This window comes from Medicago sativa, chromosome 1, assembly GCF_051527215.1.
Source record: "Medicago sativa cultivar Bolivia chromosome 1, Bolivia_mono, whole genome shotgun sequence".
Lineage (NCBI taxonomy): Eukaryota > Viridiplantae > Streptophyta > Magnoliopsida > Fabales > Fabaceae > Medicago > Medicago sativa.
Genome location: NC_140749.1, coordinates 76,715,414 through 76,736,509, shown reverse-complemented (window position 1 = coordinate 76,736,509; position 21,096 = coordinate 76,715,414). Strand labels below are relative to the sequence as shown.

Below are 21,096 nucleotides of genomic sequence, written 5' to 3'. Positions count from 1 at the left end.
CTGTAATTTTTTTTTTATTTACCCCTGTAAAAAAAAATTGTTTTGATTTACCCCCCTAATAGGCCAAACAAAAACGAAAATTTCTTGAAAAAAAAAATTGGTTTTTGTTTGGCCTATCAGGGGGGTAAATCAAAACAAATTTTTTTTACAGGGGGTAAATCAAAAAAAAAAAATTACAGGGGAAAACCGGAAATGACCTATTTACAGGGGTAAAAACCTATTAACCCTTTCATTAAATAAGAAAGTATGAATGTTAGAGTCTATGTTCAAAAAGAGTGTTTTAACATTTTTATTCTTCATAATGATATTTTTTTCTCACTTTTAAGATAGAAGTTACAGAACTTTTTCCTATATATTAGATGATGCAAAATGGAAAACAATCAACAAATCAAATCAAAAGGGCGTTTTTAAGACTTTTATTCTTCATAATGACCTTTTGTTCTCACTTTGTAGATAGAAGTTACATAACTTTTTCCTATATACTAGAATCTGGATGATACAAAATGGAAAACAATCATCAAATCAAACACATTTAGAACTAGAAAAAGAAAAAAAAATCATCATGGGACTAAGAGTTTCCAATCATCTAATACCCATTAGAGATTGATTTGGGTGTTGGGGTGAAAACAAAAGGTCCCACGGTATATAAATTCATCTTATTGTCATGGAGGAAGTGATAGGAATGAAGCTCAGCACCACTAATCCCTTTGTTGAAATCTGTGGGATAGTTGCAGTTGTCCAAAGGAGAAGCTTCAAGGAATACCCTACACTCCTTCAGCACCCGTTTTTCTGCAACCAGTTCTTGTTGAAACAATGTTGCAAGGAAATATCCCTTTGCATTGGTTGCATCATTTAAGAAAGAGAATGGTTTTGTTTCAAAGCCATATTCATCGGCAGCTTCGCATGCTATCCTTGTAACGGCCCCTATACGCAAATATGTTTTTTTGATCAATAAATTTGTGAAAGAGAATATTATTTTTATCAATAAATTAGTTTGTTTTAATGAACTTAAGAGTGTGGTTAAATATCAAGGGAGACTTAGACATCATAAATTAGTTGGGATCTTCAAGAGACTCATATCCGACCCTATATGTTATCTCAATAAAGACTAAATCAACCGATCTTATGATCGATTTTGGTCAAGTAGTCTAGTTGCTAGAGCTCACACATTATTAGTGTGTTTTTGAATTTTCAAAAAATATTATGCTTTAAACATAACATAGATTCTTTTAGAGATTTAAAAAAAAAAATTGAAGCTAATTTATGTTTTTTACTATCATCAAAATCACTTTTATCATCAAAATCACTTTTTCAAAAGAAATGATTTTATGGTTATTACATTTCTAGAAAAAATAGATTTTGAAAAAACTAGGATTAGCTTTTCATTTTAAAGTTTTTATGGAACCATTTTCATTTTTTAAAGTTAAAATTGTTTTTTTAATAAAAGGATTTTCTAAAATATCTTAAGTAAACATTATTAAAATGTTAAAAGTTTTTAAAAATAAAAAATAAAAAATTAACAAACGCACCCTATATTAGTTTAATAAATGGTTTTAATTTTAAAGCTTAAAAAAAATTATTTGTTGTTTTACTAAAACATTATTACAGGTTTTAGAAATGCACCATCTTTTAGTCAAATAAAAAAAAAATAGAAATGCGTCATCTTAACATGTGTCTTAAGCCTCAACATTTGTTGGGTCCAAGTCATGTCAAAGTAGTCTAATACTGAAAAAAAAAAATACTTCTTTCCCTTTAATAAAAAATACCGAAAAAATACTTTTTTTTTGGTAGTGTGACAAAATACTTTAAACACGCTTAATGAGGTTGAGAGAGTAATTACCTTCAATTGGGATGAGTTTAGAGCCAGATTTGCAGTAAACAAGGCCTTGAATACCAATATTGTTGGTAAAAAGTTTACCATTTAAATTCGGTTTCTGGGTGACATCTTGTTTTTTGGTACCATAGTCATCGCCATTGGCATAAGCAAAACTACATGGGACCAACATGGATGTGATCAGAAGCATGAAAGCCAGAAATCGGATATTTGTAAAAGCCATTCTCTTATCTCAAGTACGTTGAAAAAAGGTGGAGTACACAAATTATAAGTAGATCAAGGAAGAGAGGCTTATTTATATACATGTAACATGAATCTACATGAATTAATATATATCTAGGGAATGTGCATGTACGTCCCTCACAATAATTATTAATTGTAGGAAGTAGGATATGACATGGATGCACGATCAAGACTTGAATTGCATGTCCTAATCAATTAATTATTGGTTTATGTCTTCTACTACATAGGCAGCTAACCTTAACATATAGTATTTTCAATCATTCATTAAAATATTAAGGTAATTATATAATGTTGGAGAACGTCGACTCTTTTTATTTTTTATTTTTCTCTCTTCATGTCTTATTGTAGGTACGTATTTTCTCATTCTTCTATTTTTTTTATACAAACACTAGTTACAAACCCGTGCTTCGCACGGGGTTCAGTAACGTATTTGACAAAATATTATATTGGAAAGATAGATTGCGAAAATGACAGATAATTATAAACCATAATATAATATTTAGAGTACTCTTGCATTACGGATTACAAAATTAAATCTTCAAAATGGCTTGATCACGAGTAACAAATGAAAACATATTTAGTCAACGGGAGAAACACTTTTCCAGTAATAATTGATATCTATCTATAAACCAATGAAAACCCTATTACCAAAGCTACCTGATTATATCATTTTGACTTTCAGCTTCAACATATATAAATCATTTCACATGATCTACAACAAAGGCAGATATTAACTGCAATTTAGTATCCAGTTCTTTCAGGTGAACAAACTTCTGCATCAGACATATAGCTGAAAGCCTCTCTACCTACTTTATATCATTTTGTGTTTTAGCTTCAACGTATATAAATCTTTTCACATGATCTACAACAAATGTCAATTGATACCCATGGGTAAGGATAATATGATACCTGTCCCCGCCCCGTTGGATAAATATGATACTCGTGCCCACCCCGTATCCTCGTGGGTACCCACTATACGGGTACCCGTGGGTATTGAGGTATCCATGGGTACCCATGGAGTTTTGAATTTATTTATTTTTTGGTACAAATGATAACTTTTTTTAATTACCAAAAAACTTCAACTTTTAAACATCCATACATAATCCACTGAAAATTTCATAAATCATACATAATTCATAGAAAATTCATGATTCTTATATAATCTATATGTTTTATGATGTGAATGAAGTGGAAACGGTGAACTTAATAAGATGAATTAAAAAAATTTAAAATAAAAATAGGTTATTATTGAGGATTTTTAGGTGGGCGATAAAATTTTCTTCAATAAGGTACCAACTTTAATTAATAAGATATGATATATAAAAATATATTAGTATTTACTTAATTTATTATCGGGTATGGGTACCCGTGCGTATGGATACAATCCAATCCGTGTCTGTGTCCATATAATAATGGGTAGTCAAATACCCATTATTATACCCGTGGATACCTGTTTAGCTACCCGCTCCATACCCGTGACGGATTTTACCCACGGGTACCCATGGGCATGGGTATTTTTGTCACCCCTAGCAAAGGCAGATATTAACTGCAATTTAGTACCACGTATATAAATCCTTTCACATGATCTACAACAAAGGTAGATATTAACTGCAATTTAGTATTCAGTCCTTTCAGGTGAACAAACTTCTGAATCAGACAGATAGTTGAATGCCTCTCTACTTGATTTATATCATTTTTCCTTTCAGTTTCAACATATATAAATCATTTCACATGATCTACAGCAAAGGCAGATATTAACTGCAATTTAGTATCGAGTCCTTTCATGTGAATTATAGGCACGTTTAAAAAACTTATTTAAAAGGAGACATGTTCAAATTACGGAATATTACCATTCTTCGTAAATTTGAGAATGAAGGTCGCATAATCCAAATATTTGTGATGCATGGTCTAAGGCATAGGGTTCAGTAACGTATTTTGTAAAAAAAATTGTTCCGAAGGAAAAATGAACAAATTAATGAATATTGCACAAAAATTATAAATCTTTATCAAAATATTTATTAAAGCTTTATCAAGAGCAAGAAAACATCATAAATTACATATTAGTTAAAATTATAAAAGTGAGCGCTTCTGTCATAGAGTTACTAAAAAGGGATTAACACCAATATTTACATGACACAAAATGAACGAAAGAAACACATTAAACTCTTTAGCGTCTTGTGTAGGAACTTGGCTATTAGTAATTTGACCGTTAAAAAATAAAAAATCTCTTTGACGTCAAAAAAGTAATATCAGCTTAGCAATATTCAGTCTCTTCACATATGCTTAGTAATATTCAGTCTGGAAGATTACATTGAAAGGATAGATGGTAAAATGACGGATAATTGTGAATCATTGTAATATGTCAAAATATAAACCTTAAAAACCATGAACCATCAACTTAGTTTTAAATAGTTAAAAATAAAAAATTGTAAAATAGTTAAAAGTTTTTAAAAATATAAAAATTGGAAAATAGTTAAAAAAAATTGGTGAGGTAGCACTCAACCAAGCAACACTAAAAAAATTATATGCATTAGCGTAACAAAAAAACAGGCAGACGGACATAAAATATTACTCTAAACGTTAATGTGTGTATATATTCGCGAGGTTGAAGAAAGGAGATAAAAATATTTGGGATCATTAAATGACAGCGTGAATAAAAATATTTGTGAGATTGTGATGATTAAACGATATTGAAATTAAATATATAAGTGATAAAAAGATAATAAAATTCCTTTGAAAAAAAGGTAATAAAATTAAATGGAACCTCCTTAAAAAATTAACGGAACGGTTAAAAAAATAAAGTTAAATGGAAGAAAAAAACATATTGAAATATAATATTAAAAAATAAAGAAAAGGTTCCCAACGTGAGTTGAAAAGAGGTGCTTGTGAAATAAATTGTCGAGAAGTAGTTTTTTAAAGTAACATTCAACAACTTCTGGTCAAAGCTCATTCCATTCAATTTTATGCGTTCAAAAAAGTACTTTTTTTAGTAAGTACTTAATTGATATTGTATTCGGCCTAACTTCTCCTTAAAAATGTAGAGAAGTTTGAAAAAAGTCGGGTCAAACGATACCTTAATCTCCCACAACGGCAATGTAGAAGCAACTGAATTTGGGAGGAAAAATTGAAAAATAGTTAAAAATATAAAAATTGGAAAATAATTAAAAGTTATTAAAAATATAAAAATTAGAAAAAAATTAAAAAAATTGGTTAGGGGCAAAAATGGAAATTCAAATGCCAACCCTAAAAAAAAAACCTTCCAATAATTAATTTACCAAAATGCCCCTCCTAGGGGTAAAATGGTAAATTCAATGGACATTTATTTTCATATTAGTTATAGATTCTTTTACTTTAATGTAAAACAATTACTTCTATTTAAAAGCTAAAGATATGAAAATTTTGTTTGTTTCAATGAATGAATTAATTACGAGAAATGTTTTGTAGACATCCAATTGGAGTAAGTAAAAAGAAAAAAATAATTTAGAATAAGTTTGAAGGGAAAAATGGCGGCTGAGGTTTAGCTTAGTGGTGCAAATACAGGACCATTGAAGCGTGTTTTTAAGTTTCGGATTATATAATTTAAACAAAGGCAAAGTAGGGAAAGAGATGACGTACGAGAAGCATGGGGATATGATAAGAAATACACAAATAATATAACGAAATAAATGTAGTGCGGCTTGGTTGGATTTATTTTCCCACTCTCCTGACTTCTCGCGCGCTCTACAACATTTCGGATCATAAAGTTTGAACAGTGGAAAAACACGTTAAAAAATCCTCCAACACCCTACAACATTTTAGATTTTGTAATCTGAACTAAATGAGAAGGGTGGAAAATACTATCTTGAAATAACATACTTTGTTTAGTAAAAAAAAACTGATTTCACTGGACCTAGCTCAACACAATGTGTTCGAGAAATTGTTTTCCACTCTCGGGTTGTTCAAACTTGTAAAAAACACTACTAACACCTTGATTCTAGTAGGGCATTGGTCGGGAAAAACGTGTGTGAAAGATTTGGATATGTATTTTATGGCTTAACCGACTGAATAAAATGACGAGTAAATGGCTTACCTTTCCCCCTGAAACTGTAACTTTCGTAAAAAATAGTCTCCTGAATTTTGCGAAACTTCAAACCCTCCATGATTTTGTCAAACGTCTGTCGAATACCTCCTTCCATCCATTTTTGCAGTTTGATCCTGTGATGTGGCTGTTAACTGTACAAGTTGACCAAATGTTATGCCACGTCATAGGGTAATTAATAAAAATTAGTCGATTACCCCCATGTAACATAACATAACCTTCTATCCACATGGAGGTGGTACATGTAACGACCACATCACATTGTTGAAGTTTCGCAAAAAGGAATGCTAACAACGCACATTCTAACACACTCTCTTTGAATGATTAAATTTACATGGGTTCCACCAAATCAAGTGTATCTCATGTAAATTTAGTGGGTTCCATATGAATTTTAATCAATGAGAGAGCGTGTTGAAAAATATAGTTAAAAGTGTGTTCCCGCTTTTCTCTTGTCAAAATTGGGTTTTTTTTTTTTTTTTTTTTTTTTTTTTAAGTTTCAATTTGAGGTTTTACTCATTTCACACTTTCAAGAGTTCTACAACACTACAGGAAGGTGCATTGGTATTGGAATTCGTTAACAATAAGCGATGACTACAACTCCGTCGCCGGTGTTCTTCTCCGACGATCTCCTCACCGAAATCCTTTCATTACTTCCTGTAAAATCTCTCCTTCGATTCAAATGTGTAAGTAATCCTTGGAACACTCTCATTTCCGATCCCAATTTTGTCAAATTTCACATCAAGAAATCAAAATCGCGAAATCAACAACACTTCACACTAATCACTCATCACGTCAAACATATCCAAGGAGATTCCCCTTTTGGTAGTGACGATGAATATGAGGTTGATTACAGTATCATTCCATATCCTATACCTCGTTTACTCGATAACCCTTCGTATACCTCGTTTACTCGATAACCCTTCGTTTACCCTTGTTGCTGATCCTCGCTTTCTATTGGACGAAAAAGATTGCTCTCGTTTAGCTGGTTCTTGTAATGGATTGATCTATTTGGTTGGTTTTGACTTAGCTGGTTTTGCAAATTATGAGTATAATTATGACTATTGGCTCCGTTTATGGAACCCAGCCACTAGGAAAATATCTCAAAAAATTGGGTGTTTTTGTGATTCTGGCAATTTTGTCTTCAATTTTGGTTGTGATAATTCCACTGGAACTTTTAAAGTGGTTGCGTCACGTTACATTCGTGATCAATTGACAACCGATGTGAGAGTTTTCAATATAGGTGATAATGTTTGGAGAAATATTGAAAGTTTCCCGGTTGTTCCTCTTTATTGTGATATTGAACAATTTCATCATACTGGTGTGTTTCTTAATGGCACTCTTAACTGGTTGGCTATTCACAATGACATCCCGATCACTTGTTATATTGGTCAGGAGGCGGTGGTGGATATTACTGTTGAGCAGATTGTTGTTGTTTCACTTGATTTAGGGACCGAGACATACAATCAGTATCGGTTGCCTCAGGGTTTTGACGAGGTTCCACCTTCAGAGCCAACTGTTGGTGTGTTGGGTGACTGTCTTTGTTTTTCTTATTGGTACAAGGAAACTGATTTTATTATATGGCAGATGAAGGAATTTGGGGTTGAAGAGTCTTGGACTCAATTTCTTAAAATCAGTTATCATGATCTTCAATTGAACCATGACTTTAGTGATGATACGCTGAAGTATAATTTTCGATTCTTGCCATTGTTTCTTTCAAATGATGGTGATACACTGCTATTGGATAATATTCAAGAGGAGGAAGCAATTATCTATAATTGGAGGGATCATAGAGTTGAGCGAACAGGAGTTAGCGTGCATAAAACTAGTATTGATGATGGAAATGCAGGTTCTTTATGTTGGTACTTTGCAAAGGGTTTGTTGAAAGCTTGATTTCGATTTGTTGAAACTTGAATGTAAGTTCGTCTTCCATGATTTACTTGTTTGAATTTATGTAAATTCATATATGTTGTTTTCACATTAATAGATTGTGTAAGTATTCGTTCCTATGACTGCTTTTTTGGTTGATTGTGTTTTTAAATGACTATCTATTGGCTATCATTAATGATTCGACAATTCTCATGGATTCAATGAATTTGTTTTTATTTTTATATTAATATTATTATTATTATTATAACCAAAAAGGTTTGGCGATTTTCAGACATCAACAAACAGCCTGCCTCTTGCTGGCCTTAATTATATGAACTTGAACTTGATTCTCCTTGAAGGACAATGTTTATTTCGTTTGTCTTTAGTATTTTTAAACAAAACTGAAGTGTGAAATAATCCTTGATTTGGGGGGACAGTACATTATTTGAATTATGTTATCATATCAATTAGGAGAATATTTTTGTGTTTTTGGAACTGGCATGTGGCAGGGGAGTGAGAATTTTGATGTCCTGTCAAAGAAATGTGCTGCACCGCATTGGTTGAGATATCCTGCCGGGTGTTTACAGCAATTCGATTTTTTTAGTACATGTAGTTTTGCATCAGTGCATAACTGTCTCAATTAGGTAGAGGTCTAATATATATTTGTTTGAATTTATGGGATGGGTATGCTGTATGATTGAATGTATCAATGAGGGTAGAGATTAGCAAGTACGTGTTGTAATAGCAAATAGCTTTGTGCAGAGAAGAGTAACAGAAAATTGTTTAGAAGTCTGTGATGTTATATTAAGCTTAGTTGTGTAAGAGGTGTAATGTGCTATTAGCACAACTTGTGCTCCTATAATAAAACATACACACACACACCTATAGACTTGGACAAATTTGTTATATCTACAGATCTATAAATAGATGAGAAAAGGAAAAACTAGTATTATTTTATTTCAAACATACATGAATTTCATTTGCCTCAAACTTTTGGATAGCTCAAGTGGTTTGAGTTAAAGGATTATAAGAGTTGAGAAGTTAAAGGTCAAAGGTTCATATTCTGTCAAGGAGAAAACTAACATAACAACCAACACACTAACATTTGACATTAAAAAAATAAAACAACGAGTGCATTTGTCTGGTTGACTTGAGCTTACACTTGTGGGAGAAAAAAAGTGCAGCAGCAAGAGAGATCTGTTAGGGAGAGAGAAAGAGCATGAATCATGTGTGGTTAGGAGTAAAGAGATCCAGTAGGCTATTAATCGATCGGTCAAATTAAGTGGTACATGAGGGACTTAATAGAGTCCTCACCTTAGAAGCCACAATTTTTTTTTCCTACTTGCATGTGTTTCACCGACCTTTATGTCGAAGACTGCCGTACAAGTTGTTGATTGTTATTGTTTTGCAACTGCTTTAGGATCATATGACTCGATTTCCATTATCACTTTTTAATTTGTTTCTATATGCTCAATTTCTGGCATAATTCTTAGCTATTTTATTATCTTCCTAGGTTGCTGCTGGAAGAAATCGTCCGGAGGTACTTCAGATGCTTCACGGTGATGTCGGTTTCAGAACAAAGGTTATTCTGAAAGGCGGAGGAAAACAATAAGATGTTGGGAAAATTACATATGATAGAACTAGAAATTGAAGGAAAAATTCATAATCAAGATGAATTGTTTTGTTTTTTATTACATGTTGGAACAAAGGATTGATCCTCTTAATAGAGTCCTCACCTTAGAAGCCACAATTTTTTTTTCCCTACTTGCATGTGTTTCACCGACCTTTATGTCGAAGACTGCCGTACAAGTTGTTGATTGTTATTGTTTTGCAACTGCTTTGGGATCATATGACTCGATTTCCATTATCACTTTTTAATTTGTTTCTATATGCTCAATTTCTGGCATAATTCTTAGCTATTTTATTATCTTCCTAGGTTGCTGCTGGAAGAAATCGTCCGGAGGTACTTCAGATGCTTCACGGTGATGTCGGTTTCAGAACAAAGGTTATTCTGAAAGGCGGAGGAAAACAATAAGATGTTGGGAAAATTACATATGTTAGAACTAGAAATTGAAGGAAAAATTCATAATCAAGATGAATTGTTTTGTTTTTTATTACATGTTGGAACAAAGGATTGATCCTCTTGCCATCAATAAGATGTTGGCACAAAATCAATTATGGTTTCCAGAGAACCAATAATACTCTTACTCATAATTAAGTGTTTTTTTTTTTTTTTTGAGGCACAATTAAGTGACTTGACACATCAACAAGTTCTGTTTCATTTCACTATCACCTCAAAACAAAGTTCTAATTTCACTAATTTTCGTTATAAAGCAAAGTCAGGGCATTGATTAGTTAGAAACAATTGTTCTCAACCCACCCACGAAACATTGGAAATCCAGAGGAAAGTGTATATGGGCAAATATGAAGAAATAGATCAAGTTTGGCTCATGGTGAACCATGATTTTCATATATATCAATATCAATAACCAACGAATTGTGAAAATCGAACAATTAACAAAACATTAGAAGAAAAAAAAAACCACAAACTAACAAATAAAAAATAAAGACATGAAATCATCATCGTAGAATTTTGCAGCCATGTTTATCCCATTTTCTTTGGAAAGCCAATGGATATGTTTAATAACCATTAGGAACTGGTTTGGCTTGCGAGGTGTAGAAGAAAGGTGCAATAGAGTACAATCTGGAATTGTTTTCAAGGAGACGGTAAGAAGAAAGAGGAGCACCACTGATGCCATGGTTCACATCGGTGGGAACTTTACATGTCTCTAATGGAGAACTCTCTAGGTATGCTTTGCATTCGTTAATCTTCAATTTTGATCCCAACTCTGCAAGTGACAATGTAACATAGTAATAACCTTTACTATCTGTTACATGACTCAATACTGTTATAGGACCTGTCTCATATCCAAGCTCATTCACACATTCACATGTAACTCGTGCTACAGCCCCTGCATTTCTCACACATGATAAATATATAATCAATGATATATCATCAAATTTTAAAGTCCTAACTAACATAAACTAATTGGTTTCAAGGTCAATGTCAATCATGAAAAACATAAGAAATGTTGTAAAAAAAATATTATAGCTAGGTGAGTTATGTTTTTAATTTTCTTTTCCTTTTTATCATATAAGCGAAAATTTACCTTGAATTGGATAATAATTAGATCCAGATTTACACAAAACAACTCCTTGAACACTAATGATTGTGGGCAGTTGCACTTCGTAGTTTTCTTTTGGTTTTGGAACTTCATAATCTGGTTTTGTAGGGAGTAGTTTATAATTTGTATCAAGTTTGGGTTTCTCAATTTTTGGTGTTGGGGCATAATCATAATTTGTTTTGGGAACTTCATAGTCGGGTTTTGTAGATTTTGGTGTGTAAACTGCTTCAGACTTTGGTTTCTCAATCTTGGGGGCTGGGGCATACTCATAATCTATTTTGGGTTTGGGAACTTCATAGTCTGGTTTTGTCGGGTTTGGTGTGTAAGTTGCTTCGGACTTTGTTTTCTCAATCTTGGGGGCAGGGGCATATTCATAATTTGTTTTAGGTTTGGGAACTCCATAGTCCGGTTTTGTGGGGTTTGGTGTGTAAACAGCTTCAGACTTGGGTTTCTCAATCTTGGGAGCCGGTGCATAGCCATAATCTATTTTGGTTTTGGGAACTTCATAGTCCGGTTTTGTGGGGTTTGATGTGTAAACTTCTTCGGACTTAGGCTTCTCAACCTTTGGAGTTGGACTATACCCATAATCTATTTCAGGTTTGGGAACTTCATAGTTTGGTTTGGTGAGGTGTTTGTAATATGTTTCTGGTTCAGGTCTCTCTATCTCTGGAACGGGATCATATCTATAATTTACTTTGGGTTTGGGAACTTTATAGTTTGGTTTTATTAAATGTACTTTGTAATCTATATCGAGTTTGGATTTCTCAACCTCTGGAGTTGGACTATACTCATAATTTGTTTTGGATTTGGAAACTTCATAGTCTGGTTTTCTAGAGTATGACTTCTTATCTACTTCGGTTTCGGGTTCAGACTTCTCAGTGTTTGGTGCTGGACCATACACATAATCAGTTGCGGAGGCTATGGCTAGCAACGCAAAAAGAAGGATAGAGATAGCAAAAATCGATCTATGAGAAGCCATCATAAGTTAGTTTCTTTGTAATGTTTCAGAAAAAGGGTGGTAAATGCTTCAAAGCAGTGGTGAGGTAGAATACCCCGAATATCATGGTTATTTATAGAGCATAATGTTTGTGTAACATAAATACATACCGCATTATGGAATATATGAATAATTGGATGGACCAAGATAATTGGTTGCACGTCGTGGCTTATGAATAATATAGTTCTAGGTAAATATAAGGAGGGGAGTCTTTCATTGTTTGGACTATAGAACGTGATCGCGTCATATTTCATTTGTAGAGTGTTGTTTCCTTGCAAGAAAAGATTAAGCACCGTAATACATGACTAGATCAGCTACCTAGCTAGTGAGTGGAGAACATGTATTGCTCTCTAAAAACACACACTTAGAGTATATTTGGTCACTTATTAAATTACTAACTTTGAATTTTTCAGCAATGCACACGTCCTACAATAATAATACTAATTATAAGATGTAGGATATGACATGGATGCACGATAAAACCCTGAATTGCATGTCCTAAATAATTATTGAATTATAATCTAATTTTTTCTATGAATATTGGGTTATATCTCTACTACATGGCCAGCTAGCTAACATATATTTTCAATCATTCAACTATTGTGCACGAATTATGGAATGTTGGAGAACTCTCTTTTTTTCTTTTCTTTCTTATTTCTCATTGGAAGTATTGTTTTATTCTTCTCTTTTAATCAAGACATTACTTCTATTTAGAGAGCACAATATATACTAATCTTTGTTTGTTTCGTTGAAGGAATTAGTTATACGCATTGTATGAATACATGCCATCTTTTATTTCAGATTAGAGACGAAGCCTCCTTGTCTACCTCTATAAGTAGAGCTGTCAATTTCATCCCGATTTATTGAGTGTCTTTTAGGATGAACCAAGTTCATAAAGTACATACCGAAAATAACTAGATCAATTTGGTTCTGCTTCAACCCCCCAAAGATGACCCCATATATGTTATGCAACTTCTTTATAATAATGTACCGAGTATAGTAAACAAGTGGTTAATGACTTTCATCAAAGAACAATCGTTTGAAAGAATCTGAGTTCGATTTTTTAGCGAAACAATTATTAATCAAAAAAGCCAAATTACTATAACTATTCTCATAGAAACTCGAATTCTTTTTTTAAATCTTTAACTTGTGCCCTCAACATGACAAAAAAAACCAGAGGCAAGTGTATATACAAAAATATGAAGAAATAAATAAAGTTTGACTCATGACAAGCCTTGATTTTATTTATATATCAATTACAAACGAATTATACCCACAAATTAACAAATAAAAAATAAAATCAAGAATCCATTCTTCTTCAAATTTGCAGTCATACATAGAATTTTATTCCACTTTATTTGACAAGCCAATGGTCATGTTCTAAGAACCATTATGGATTGGTTTAGCTTGAGAAGTGTAGAAGAAAGGTGGTAAAGAGTATAATTTAAAATTGTTTTCAAGAAGACGATAAGAAGAAAGAGGAGCACCACTAATCCCATGGTTCACATTGGTGGGAACTTTACAAATATTTAATGGAGAACTCTCTAGGTATGCTTTGCACTCATTGATCTTCAATTTTGATCCAAGCTTTGAATGTGACAGTGTAGCAAAGTAATAACCTTTACCATCTGTTGCATGGCTGAATACTGATATAGGGTTTGTCTCATTTCCAAGCTCATTCACACATCTACATGTAACTCGTGCCACAGCCCCTGCACCCCTCACACATGGTAAATATAGTACTAATAATATATCATCAAATTTAAAGTTCAAACTAATATAAATTAATTGGTTTTAATTTCATACATATGCAAGACATACAAAATGTTGTAAAAAATATAGCAAGATATATTTTTGTTTTACATTTCGCTTTTTTTATATTTGATCAATGAAAATTTACCTTGAATTGGGTACGTAATAATTTGAGCCTGATTTACAGAAAACTACTCCTTGGACGCCAATGGATGTAGGAATTTGCACTTTGTAGTTTTCTTTTGTTTTGAGAACTTCATAATCTTGTTTTGTGGGGTGTAAATTATAATCCGCTTCAAGTTTGGATTTCTCGATCTTTGGAGTTGGAGCATACCCGTAATTTTTTTTAGGTTTTGGCAATTTATAGTCCAACTTTGTGAGGTTTGATTTGTAAACTGCTTCGGACTTGGGGTTCTCAATCTTTAGGGTTGGACCATATCCATAATTTGTTTTACGTTTGGGAACATCATAGTCTGGGTTTGTGGTATTTGGTGTGTAAACTACTTCGGACTTAGGTTTCTCAATTTTTTCTGGGGTTTGAACATATCCATAATCATTTTTGGGTTTTGGAACTTCATAATATGAGTTTGTGGTGTTTGATGTGTAAACTGCATCGGATTTGGGTTTCCCATTCTTTAGGGTTGGACTATAAGCAAAATGAGTTTTGGGTTTGGGAACTTCATTGTTTGATTTTGTTTGGTTTAGTTTGTAGACTGCTTCTGATATAGGTTTCTCAATCTTTGGTGATGGACCATACCCAAAATTTGTTTCAGGTTTAGGATTTTCGTCGTTTGAATTTTTGAGATGTTGATTGGAATCTGTCTCAAGTTCAAATTTCTCTATTTTTGGAACCATACCATATTTATCATAGTTTGGTTTTGTAGAATATGGTTTGTTATCTACTTCAGTTTTAGGCTTCTCAATGTTTGGTGTTGGACCATAATCAGTTGCAGAGGCAATAACTAGCAATGAAAAAAGAAGAATAAAGGTGGTGAAGATGGATCTAAGATAAGCCATCATAAAATAGTTTCTTTGTTTGTTTTAGGAAATGGGTAGGGAACAAGTGCTTATAAGTAGTGTTGAGGTACCAAGTCCAAGAATACCACGACTATTTATAGAGCATAATGTTTGTATAACGTAAATACATAATGTATTTGGATGATGGACGATGTTAATTGGTTGCATGTTGTGGCTTATGTACGATTTTCTTGTAGCATAAGTGTTGTACTTTTTTCCTCTAGATCTATCTATCTGTTGCAATTGCCAACACTCAACAATCTTCATGCAAGTTTATGCTAACTCACAAGCTTCTTCGACACACTACATAGAAATGTGTCAATTTAGGAAAAAGAAAAGAAAAAAAGATAAGTTTAGGAAAAAGAGAAAAGAAAAAAAGATAAGCCAACAATGCCTAACTATAAAGTTGCAAAGGTTTCTCTCACAATCTTTTCTCATCTTAATATTGTACACCTTCATTACTATTTTAAGAAGGGTTTCAATAGGTGTCAATCAATTAAAACATATATCTCTACCAAAACAAAACAACTTCAACAATCAAAAACATTTTTAAAAAGTCAAGGGAAGTTACAAAGGTTACTCACAAGCTTCTTCATTACACGACATAAAACTTACTAATTCAGGAATAAAGTCAAGGAAACAATGCACAAGTGTAAAGTTACAAAGGTACCTCTCTCACTCTTCTCTCATCTTAAGATTATACAATACACCTTCAATGTTGTTTTAAGACTAGTTATGATGGGTTTCAATCACCAATGCATATATTGGCACATCATATTAAACAACATTTTATTTTATAGTCAAATCTTTCATAAGCAGCACGATCCCAAACAAAACAACTTTAATAAAAGTTTTCGACTTTCTTCCCACACCTATCTTCGTTCATGTTTTTAGTTATATCATAACTTCATAAGGTTCTTCAACACACTACATAAAGATTTGATAATTTAGGATAAAAGTCAAGGCAACAATCCCCATCTGTAAAGTTACATAGGTCTCTCAATTCTCTTCCATTGTTCTCCCCCATACTCACCTTATCAGTTATCACATACTGATAATTCTTCAATAATCAATATTATTTGAGTGAGTTTTAGGTAGTTTTTAATTAAATTTGAATCATTTCGAATAGTTTTTGGAGCCAAAAGAGAATAAAATAAAGTTTTGAAATTCTTTAGTCGCTTTGGTTATTAAACCTTTCTAACCAGACTGTAGCTCATGCAGACTTAGGTTTAGTACTAGGTGTGTAGTATATTTGTAGAGGTGGTAGAGTAATCAACTAAACATTTTTCCTATTACGTGGGGAACCTTCTTCTCGGATAGCCCTTCCCACTGCAACAAAAATGATATTTAGTAACATTTGAAAAATATTACTATATAGAAAAAAGTGTTATTGTTCAGACTTAGTAACATTTGAACAAAGGTTAGGTAAAGCCTATGTTACTTTTTTTTTTTTGAGGGAAAACATGCTTTCAATACAATCGGGTATATCAAAATAAACTGCGGGACTAGCTAAGGATGTGGCCTCTCTTGCAAGAGCATGAGCAACCGCGTTGGCTTGTCGCCTAACAAACTCCACCCTAGAGTTAGAAAAGAAATTGCTGAACAGCGAACGACAGGAGGAAATAATGCAACCAAATTCGGACAAGTCGTTCGTACTAGAAATGAAAGCATCAGCTGTTGACTTTGAGTCTGTTTCAAAATCCACATTGTCAAACTGCATATCACTCAACCATTGTATAGCGGAGTGCAGCCCTAAGGCTTCACCCACATCCACCGGAACCGTACAAGGGTATGTAAAAGCTTTGGCCAGAACAAACGTACCTTCTGCATCTCGGACACAAATTCCAATACCTGTACGATTGATGTGAGAAGAGAAAGCCGCGTCGATGTTACATTTATATCTACCTTGCACAGGAGGCTGCCACATGATTCGGCGTTGAGAAGAGGTGGAGGCTGATGGAGGTTGATGCGTCGAACGAGATGCAAGCACATCTGGAGCATTAGCCATTTGCCAATCTTCAACCATGTTCCGAGCACGTTCAACAACCGTGGCACTCGTTTCTGTGACATCATCCCATACTCTAAGATTACGGTGTTTCCATAAACTCCATATTACAGATGACAGACGTTGTTATAATTCAACAGACAAATTCTCTAGCAAGTAAAATAGGACATCCGTAGCTGAGGCAGTGATAGAAATCGCATGCTGTATAGAACTCCATATACCTGTTCTATTCCAAACATGTATGGCAAAAGGACAGTCAAAGAAAACATGCATAAGATCTTCGTGGTTAGAAGCGCAGCTAGCACAATTAGTCGGACAAGTAACACCTTTGTCTAACAAACGGACACGTGTTGGTAAACAACCACGACACATACGCCAAACTAAATTCTTGACTTTTGGTGGAACCTTAAGTTTCCAAATACCAGCCCAATACCCCGGACGCCAGTTATAAGAAGAATCAATTAACTCTGATATACATAGCCTGTATGCACTACGAACAGAGTAACGCCCGTTCTTTTCTGCTTTCCAAAGGATTCTATCCTTTTCAACCTGAGAAATAAGTGATGTATGAAGTATTTTGTTTGCAATATCATCACTGAAAACCTGTCTAACCACCTGTTCATTCCAGCTTTTATCATATATATTCATCAAGCTATTGACAGGAAAATTATGGACAAAGTGAGCACCTGGAATATCACTACGAATAACCTCCCCATTTGACAGCCATGGTTCATTTAGAATAGAAATATTCGCACCTGAACCTATGCTCCACCTAGCACCCCCACGCACAAGAAATCTAGCACGCATGATGCTACGCCACACGTAGCTGGGATTATGCCCAATGCTGGCTGTGAGGTATGAGCCAGTCGAAAAGTAACATGCTTTAAAAATTCTAGCAACTAGTGAGTCTGGTTCGGTAATAAATTTCCATCCCTGTTTACCCAACATAGCTAAATTAAAAGCAGAAAGGTCCTTGAAGCCCATACCTCCATGAATCTTTGGTGCTGAAAGCTTCTCCCAATTCAGCCAATGAATCCCTCTTTGCGTTGTTTTACCATGTCCCCACCAAAAGGAGTTCATCATTTTTTCGATGGAGTCAAGCAATTTGGTTGGAAGCTGAAAGATGCTCATCACATAAGAGGGGATAACCTGCAAAACAGATTTTATCATCACCTCACGACCTGCTTTGGAAAGACACTTACCACTCCATGAGTTAATTTTTTGCCAGACTCGATCCTTGACATAAGAGAAAGTAGCGTTACGGTCGCGACCTATCATAGAGGGTAATCCCAAATATTTACCTGTACCCAAAACAACTTGAACGCCTAGAATATCTGTAATATTAGTTTTGAGATCATCAGGGACATTACGACTGCAATATATTTCGGATTTAGGTAAGTTGATCGCTTGACCAGAAGCTAGCTCATAAGTAGAAAGAATATTTTTCATGACATGTACTTGGTCCTCAATGGCCTTGAAAAAAAGAAAACAATCATCAGCGAACAAAAGATGGGAAACTGACGGTGCTTGTCGACACACCTTTGTACCTGTGAGAACACCTCTTGCCTCGGCATCTCAAATAAGCGAAGATAAACCTTCTGCACAAATAATAAATAAATATGGAGAAAGAGGATCCCCTTGTCGGAGACCCCACTCTGGAATAATAGGACCGACCTGTGTACCATTAACAAGCACAGAGTAGTCCACTGTTTCAACACACATACACATCCAGTGGATCCAACGAGTATGAAACCCCATTTTATTTAGAACAGCCCGCAGATAATTCCAATCCATACGATCATAGGCTTTACTAATATCAAGTTTTAGAGCGACATACCTATCTTCCCCTCTTGTCTTAGCTTTCATAAAATGTAAGACCTCAATTGCAACCATGGCATTATCTAGGATGGATCGTCCCGGGACAAAAGCGGATTGGTTGTCAGAAATGCATTGAGGTAGCACCTTTTTCAAACAATTTGCTAACACTTTTGAAATGATTTTGTATAACACATTACACAGTGCAATAGGCCGCCAATCTTTCATGCTAACCTGCGTAGAACCTTTTGGAATAAGTGCAATGTTAGTAATATTCAAATCAGGGGGAATTGTCCAGTGTCTAACCAACCACAACACTCTTTGAAAATATCATCACTACATAAATTCCAAAAATGCTGGTAAAAACCCGGGCTGTAACCATCAGGGCCTGAACACTTGTCCGGATGCATAGAGAAAATAGCATCCTTAAATTCGGCCTTAGTGAAGGGAGCTGTGAGCATGTCATTATCGTTATCAGATATAGACGTATTAATAACATCAATAACCGATGAGAAATTGCTATTTTGTTGTTGAAAATGTTCACAAAATAATGTCGTGCCACATCTTGCATATCCTGCTCATTAGTAATTTTATTACCAGCATCATCATCAAGAGAGGTTATTCGATTTACCTTTTTTCGAGTCGAAGCCGATGCGTGGAAAAACTTAGTATTACGGTTGCCATCTTTATACCAATGAGTCTTTGCACGTTGACGCCAATATGCATCATCTTGGGACAACAATCTTTGCATGTGTTTCCTTAACTCGAACATTCGAACCTGGTCCTCACCAGAAGATCCTAACCGAGTTTCCTGCAATTGTTTTCGACAATCTTCAATATCAATTTTCAATTTGTGACAATGGGATTTCCTCCAGACATTCATGTCTTCCGCGCATGAGGAAAGTTCCGGAATGATATTATGAGTAGAATGTTCATGCCAAGAGTGAGTAACAAGCTCCTTGAAACCTGGTTCAAGATGCCAAGCATTTTCGTAACGGAAAATGCGTTTAGAAGCATGTGGCCGTGGGGCAGGGGCAACATTTACATATATTGGATAATGATCAGAAGCAGGTGCCACCAAAGTTTCAACAGTAGCATTCGGAAACATATTAAACCACAAATTATTTGCAAGTACACGATCTAACCTTTCTTCGACGGCACGCGGAGTGCCAAGACTTTTGAACCAGGTAAACGGATAGCCTTCAATAGGAACATCAGACAAACCTGAATCCAGAACAGCTCGACGAAAGCCATTTATCAGCCACGGAGGTCTAGTGGTACGCCCCCTCTTTTCACTCGCATCAAGAATATCGTTAAAATCGCCAAAAATGCACCAAGGAGCTGTAAACTGATTAGATAGTTGCCGAAGGAAGTTCCAAGCGGCAGTTCTACGACCTCCATTAGGATAGCCATAATAGCCAGTAAGTCTCCAAGTACCAAGAACAATATCATTAATCTCAACAGTAATATGATTGCTTGAAAAATCAACAAGTTGACAATTTAAAGAGTTACGCCAAAATAAAGCAAGACCCCCGCCTCTACCGGTGCGGTCTACAGTAAAACAACAATCGTAACCAAGCAAAAAACGAAGTTCTTCAATTTTATTTCGGTGAGCTAGAGTCTCACTTAGGAATAAAAGATCCGGATTGAAATGCCGGACTAGGTACTTAAGGTCGGGAATTGTACTCGGGCTACCTATACCCCGACAATTCCACGCCACTAGACACATTTACCTTGGCATGATTAGACGTAAAAGCATTGCATTATTTCACTAATAGCAACAACACGTATATTATATTATTCCCACAAATTCCAATAACCTCCATCACCATAGAGGCTGCACCCATGGCATCAAGGCAACGGTATTAATTGTAATAAGATCCACTATCAATCCTTCAAAAATATATGTGGTGCACTATAAAAGTAATGGAACAAGGAAGACAAGAATAATGAGCACGTGCACCTCTGTCTCTAAGACCAACCCTCACTGCTAATACAATTGATTGAATAGCCAAGTATTAATAAAGAAACCAACCTCTCACGGCAAGGAGATGGCAGAAGCAAGAAACCAAATAGCCCATGCAAACAATCCCAAACCAACGAGCACCCTAAAGAGAAAAACTCAATTGTAATAACAATTGCATGTAAAGGAACGACACCTTGAAATTTACGATCAAGCACAACTGCAAAAACGGCTATTGGATTCACCCATGAAAGCTTCAATTTCAACCAAAGGATGACGGGAAAGTATGGTAGAAACTAGCACAAGGCAGATCAATACGTCCAGGGGAGAAAAATTCTCAG

General features: G+C 34.5%; 5 protein-coding genes and 1 pseudogene across 5 annotated transcripts; 1 reads left to right on the top strand and 5 right to left on the bottom strand.

The window, feature by feature from the left end:
* Positions 1-388: 388 nt before the first annotated feature.
* On the bottom strand, positions 389-2,110 carry LOC146957580 (protein SEED AND ROOT HAIR PROTECTIVE PROTEIN-like). The gene is made up of 2 exons (XM_085726363.1): positions 1,841-2,110; positions 389-924 (listed from the first exon to the last, which is right to left on the bottom strand). Exons 1-2 carry the CDS (start codon positions 2,055-2,057, stop codon positions 587-589), a joined length of 555 nt encoding a protein of 184 aa, XP_085582489.1. The 5' UTR covers positions 2,058-2,110; the 3' UTR covers positions 389-586.
* Positions 2,111-6,635: 4,525 nt separating this feature from the next.
* On the top strand, positions 6,636-8,063 carry LOC146957579 (F-box/kelch-repeat protein At3g23880-like; annotated as a pseudogene).
* A 2,391-nt stretch (positions 8,064-10,454) lies between these two features.
* On the bottom strand, positions 10,455-12,255 carry LOC146957578 (uncharacterized). The gene is made up of 2 exons (XM_085737281.1): positions 11,192-12,255; positions 10,455-10,993 (listed from the first exon to the last, which is right to left on the bottom strand). The coding sequence occupies exons 1-2, from the start codon at positions 12,186-12,188 to the stop codon at positions 10,662-10,664; spliced, it is 1,329 nt and encodes a 442-aa protein (XP_085593407.1). The 5' UTR covers positions 12,189-12,255; the 3' UTR covers positions 10,455-10,661.
* Positions 12,256-13,479: 1,224 nt separating this feature from the next.
* On the bottom strand, positions 13,480-15,023 carry LOC146957577 (uncharacterized). The gene is made up of 2 exons (XM_085737274.1): positions 14,111-15,023; positions 13,480-13,933 (listed from the first exon to the last, which is right to left on the bottom strand). Exons 1-2 carry the CDS (start codon positions 14,973-14,975, stop codon positions 13,584-13,586), a joined length of 1,215 nt encoding a protein of 404 aa, XP_085593400.1. The 5' UTR covers positions 14,976-15,023; the 3' UTR covers positions 13,480-13,583.
* A 1,225-nt stretch (positions 15,024-16,248) lies between these two features.
* On the bottom strand, positions 16,249-16,998 carry LOC146957576 (uncharacterized). The gene is made up of 2 exons (XM_085750814.1): positions 16,449-16,998; positions 16,249-16,301 (listed from the first exon to the last, which is right to left on the bottom strand). The coding sequence occupies exons 1-2, from the start codon at positions 16,996-16,998 to the stop codon at positions 16,249-16,251; spliced, it is 603 nt and encodes a 200-aa protein (XP_085606940.1).
* Positions 16,999-17,103: 105 nt separating this feature from the next.
* LOC146957575 (uncharacterized) lies at positions 17,104-20,521 on the bottom strand. The gene is made up of 4 exons (XM_085750809.1): positions 19,390-20,521; positions 19,160-19,243; positions 18,652-19,037; positions 17,104-18,450 (listed from the first exon to the last, which is right to left on the bottom strand). Exons 1-4 carry the CDS (start codon positions 20,519-20,521, stop codon positions 17,104-17,106), a joined length of 2,949 nt encoding a protein of 982 aa, XP_085606935.1.
* Between the last annotated feature and the right edge of the window lie 575 nt (positions 20,522-21,096).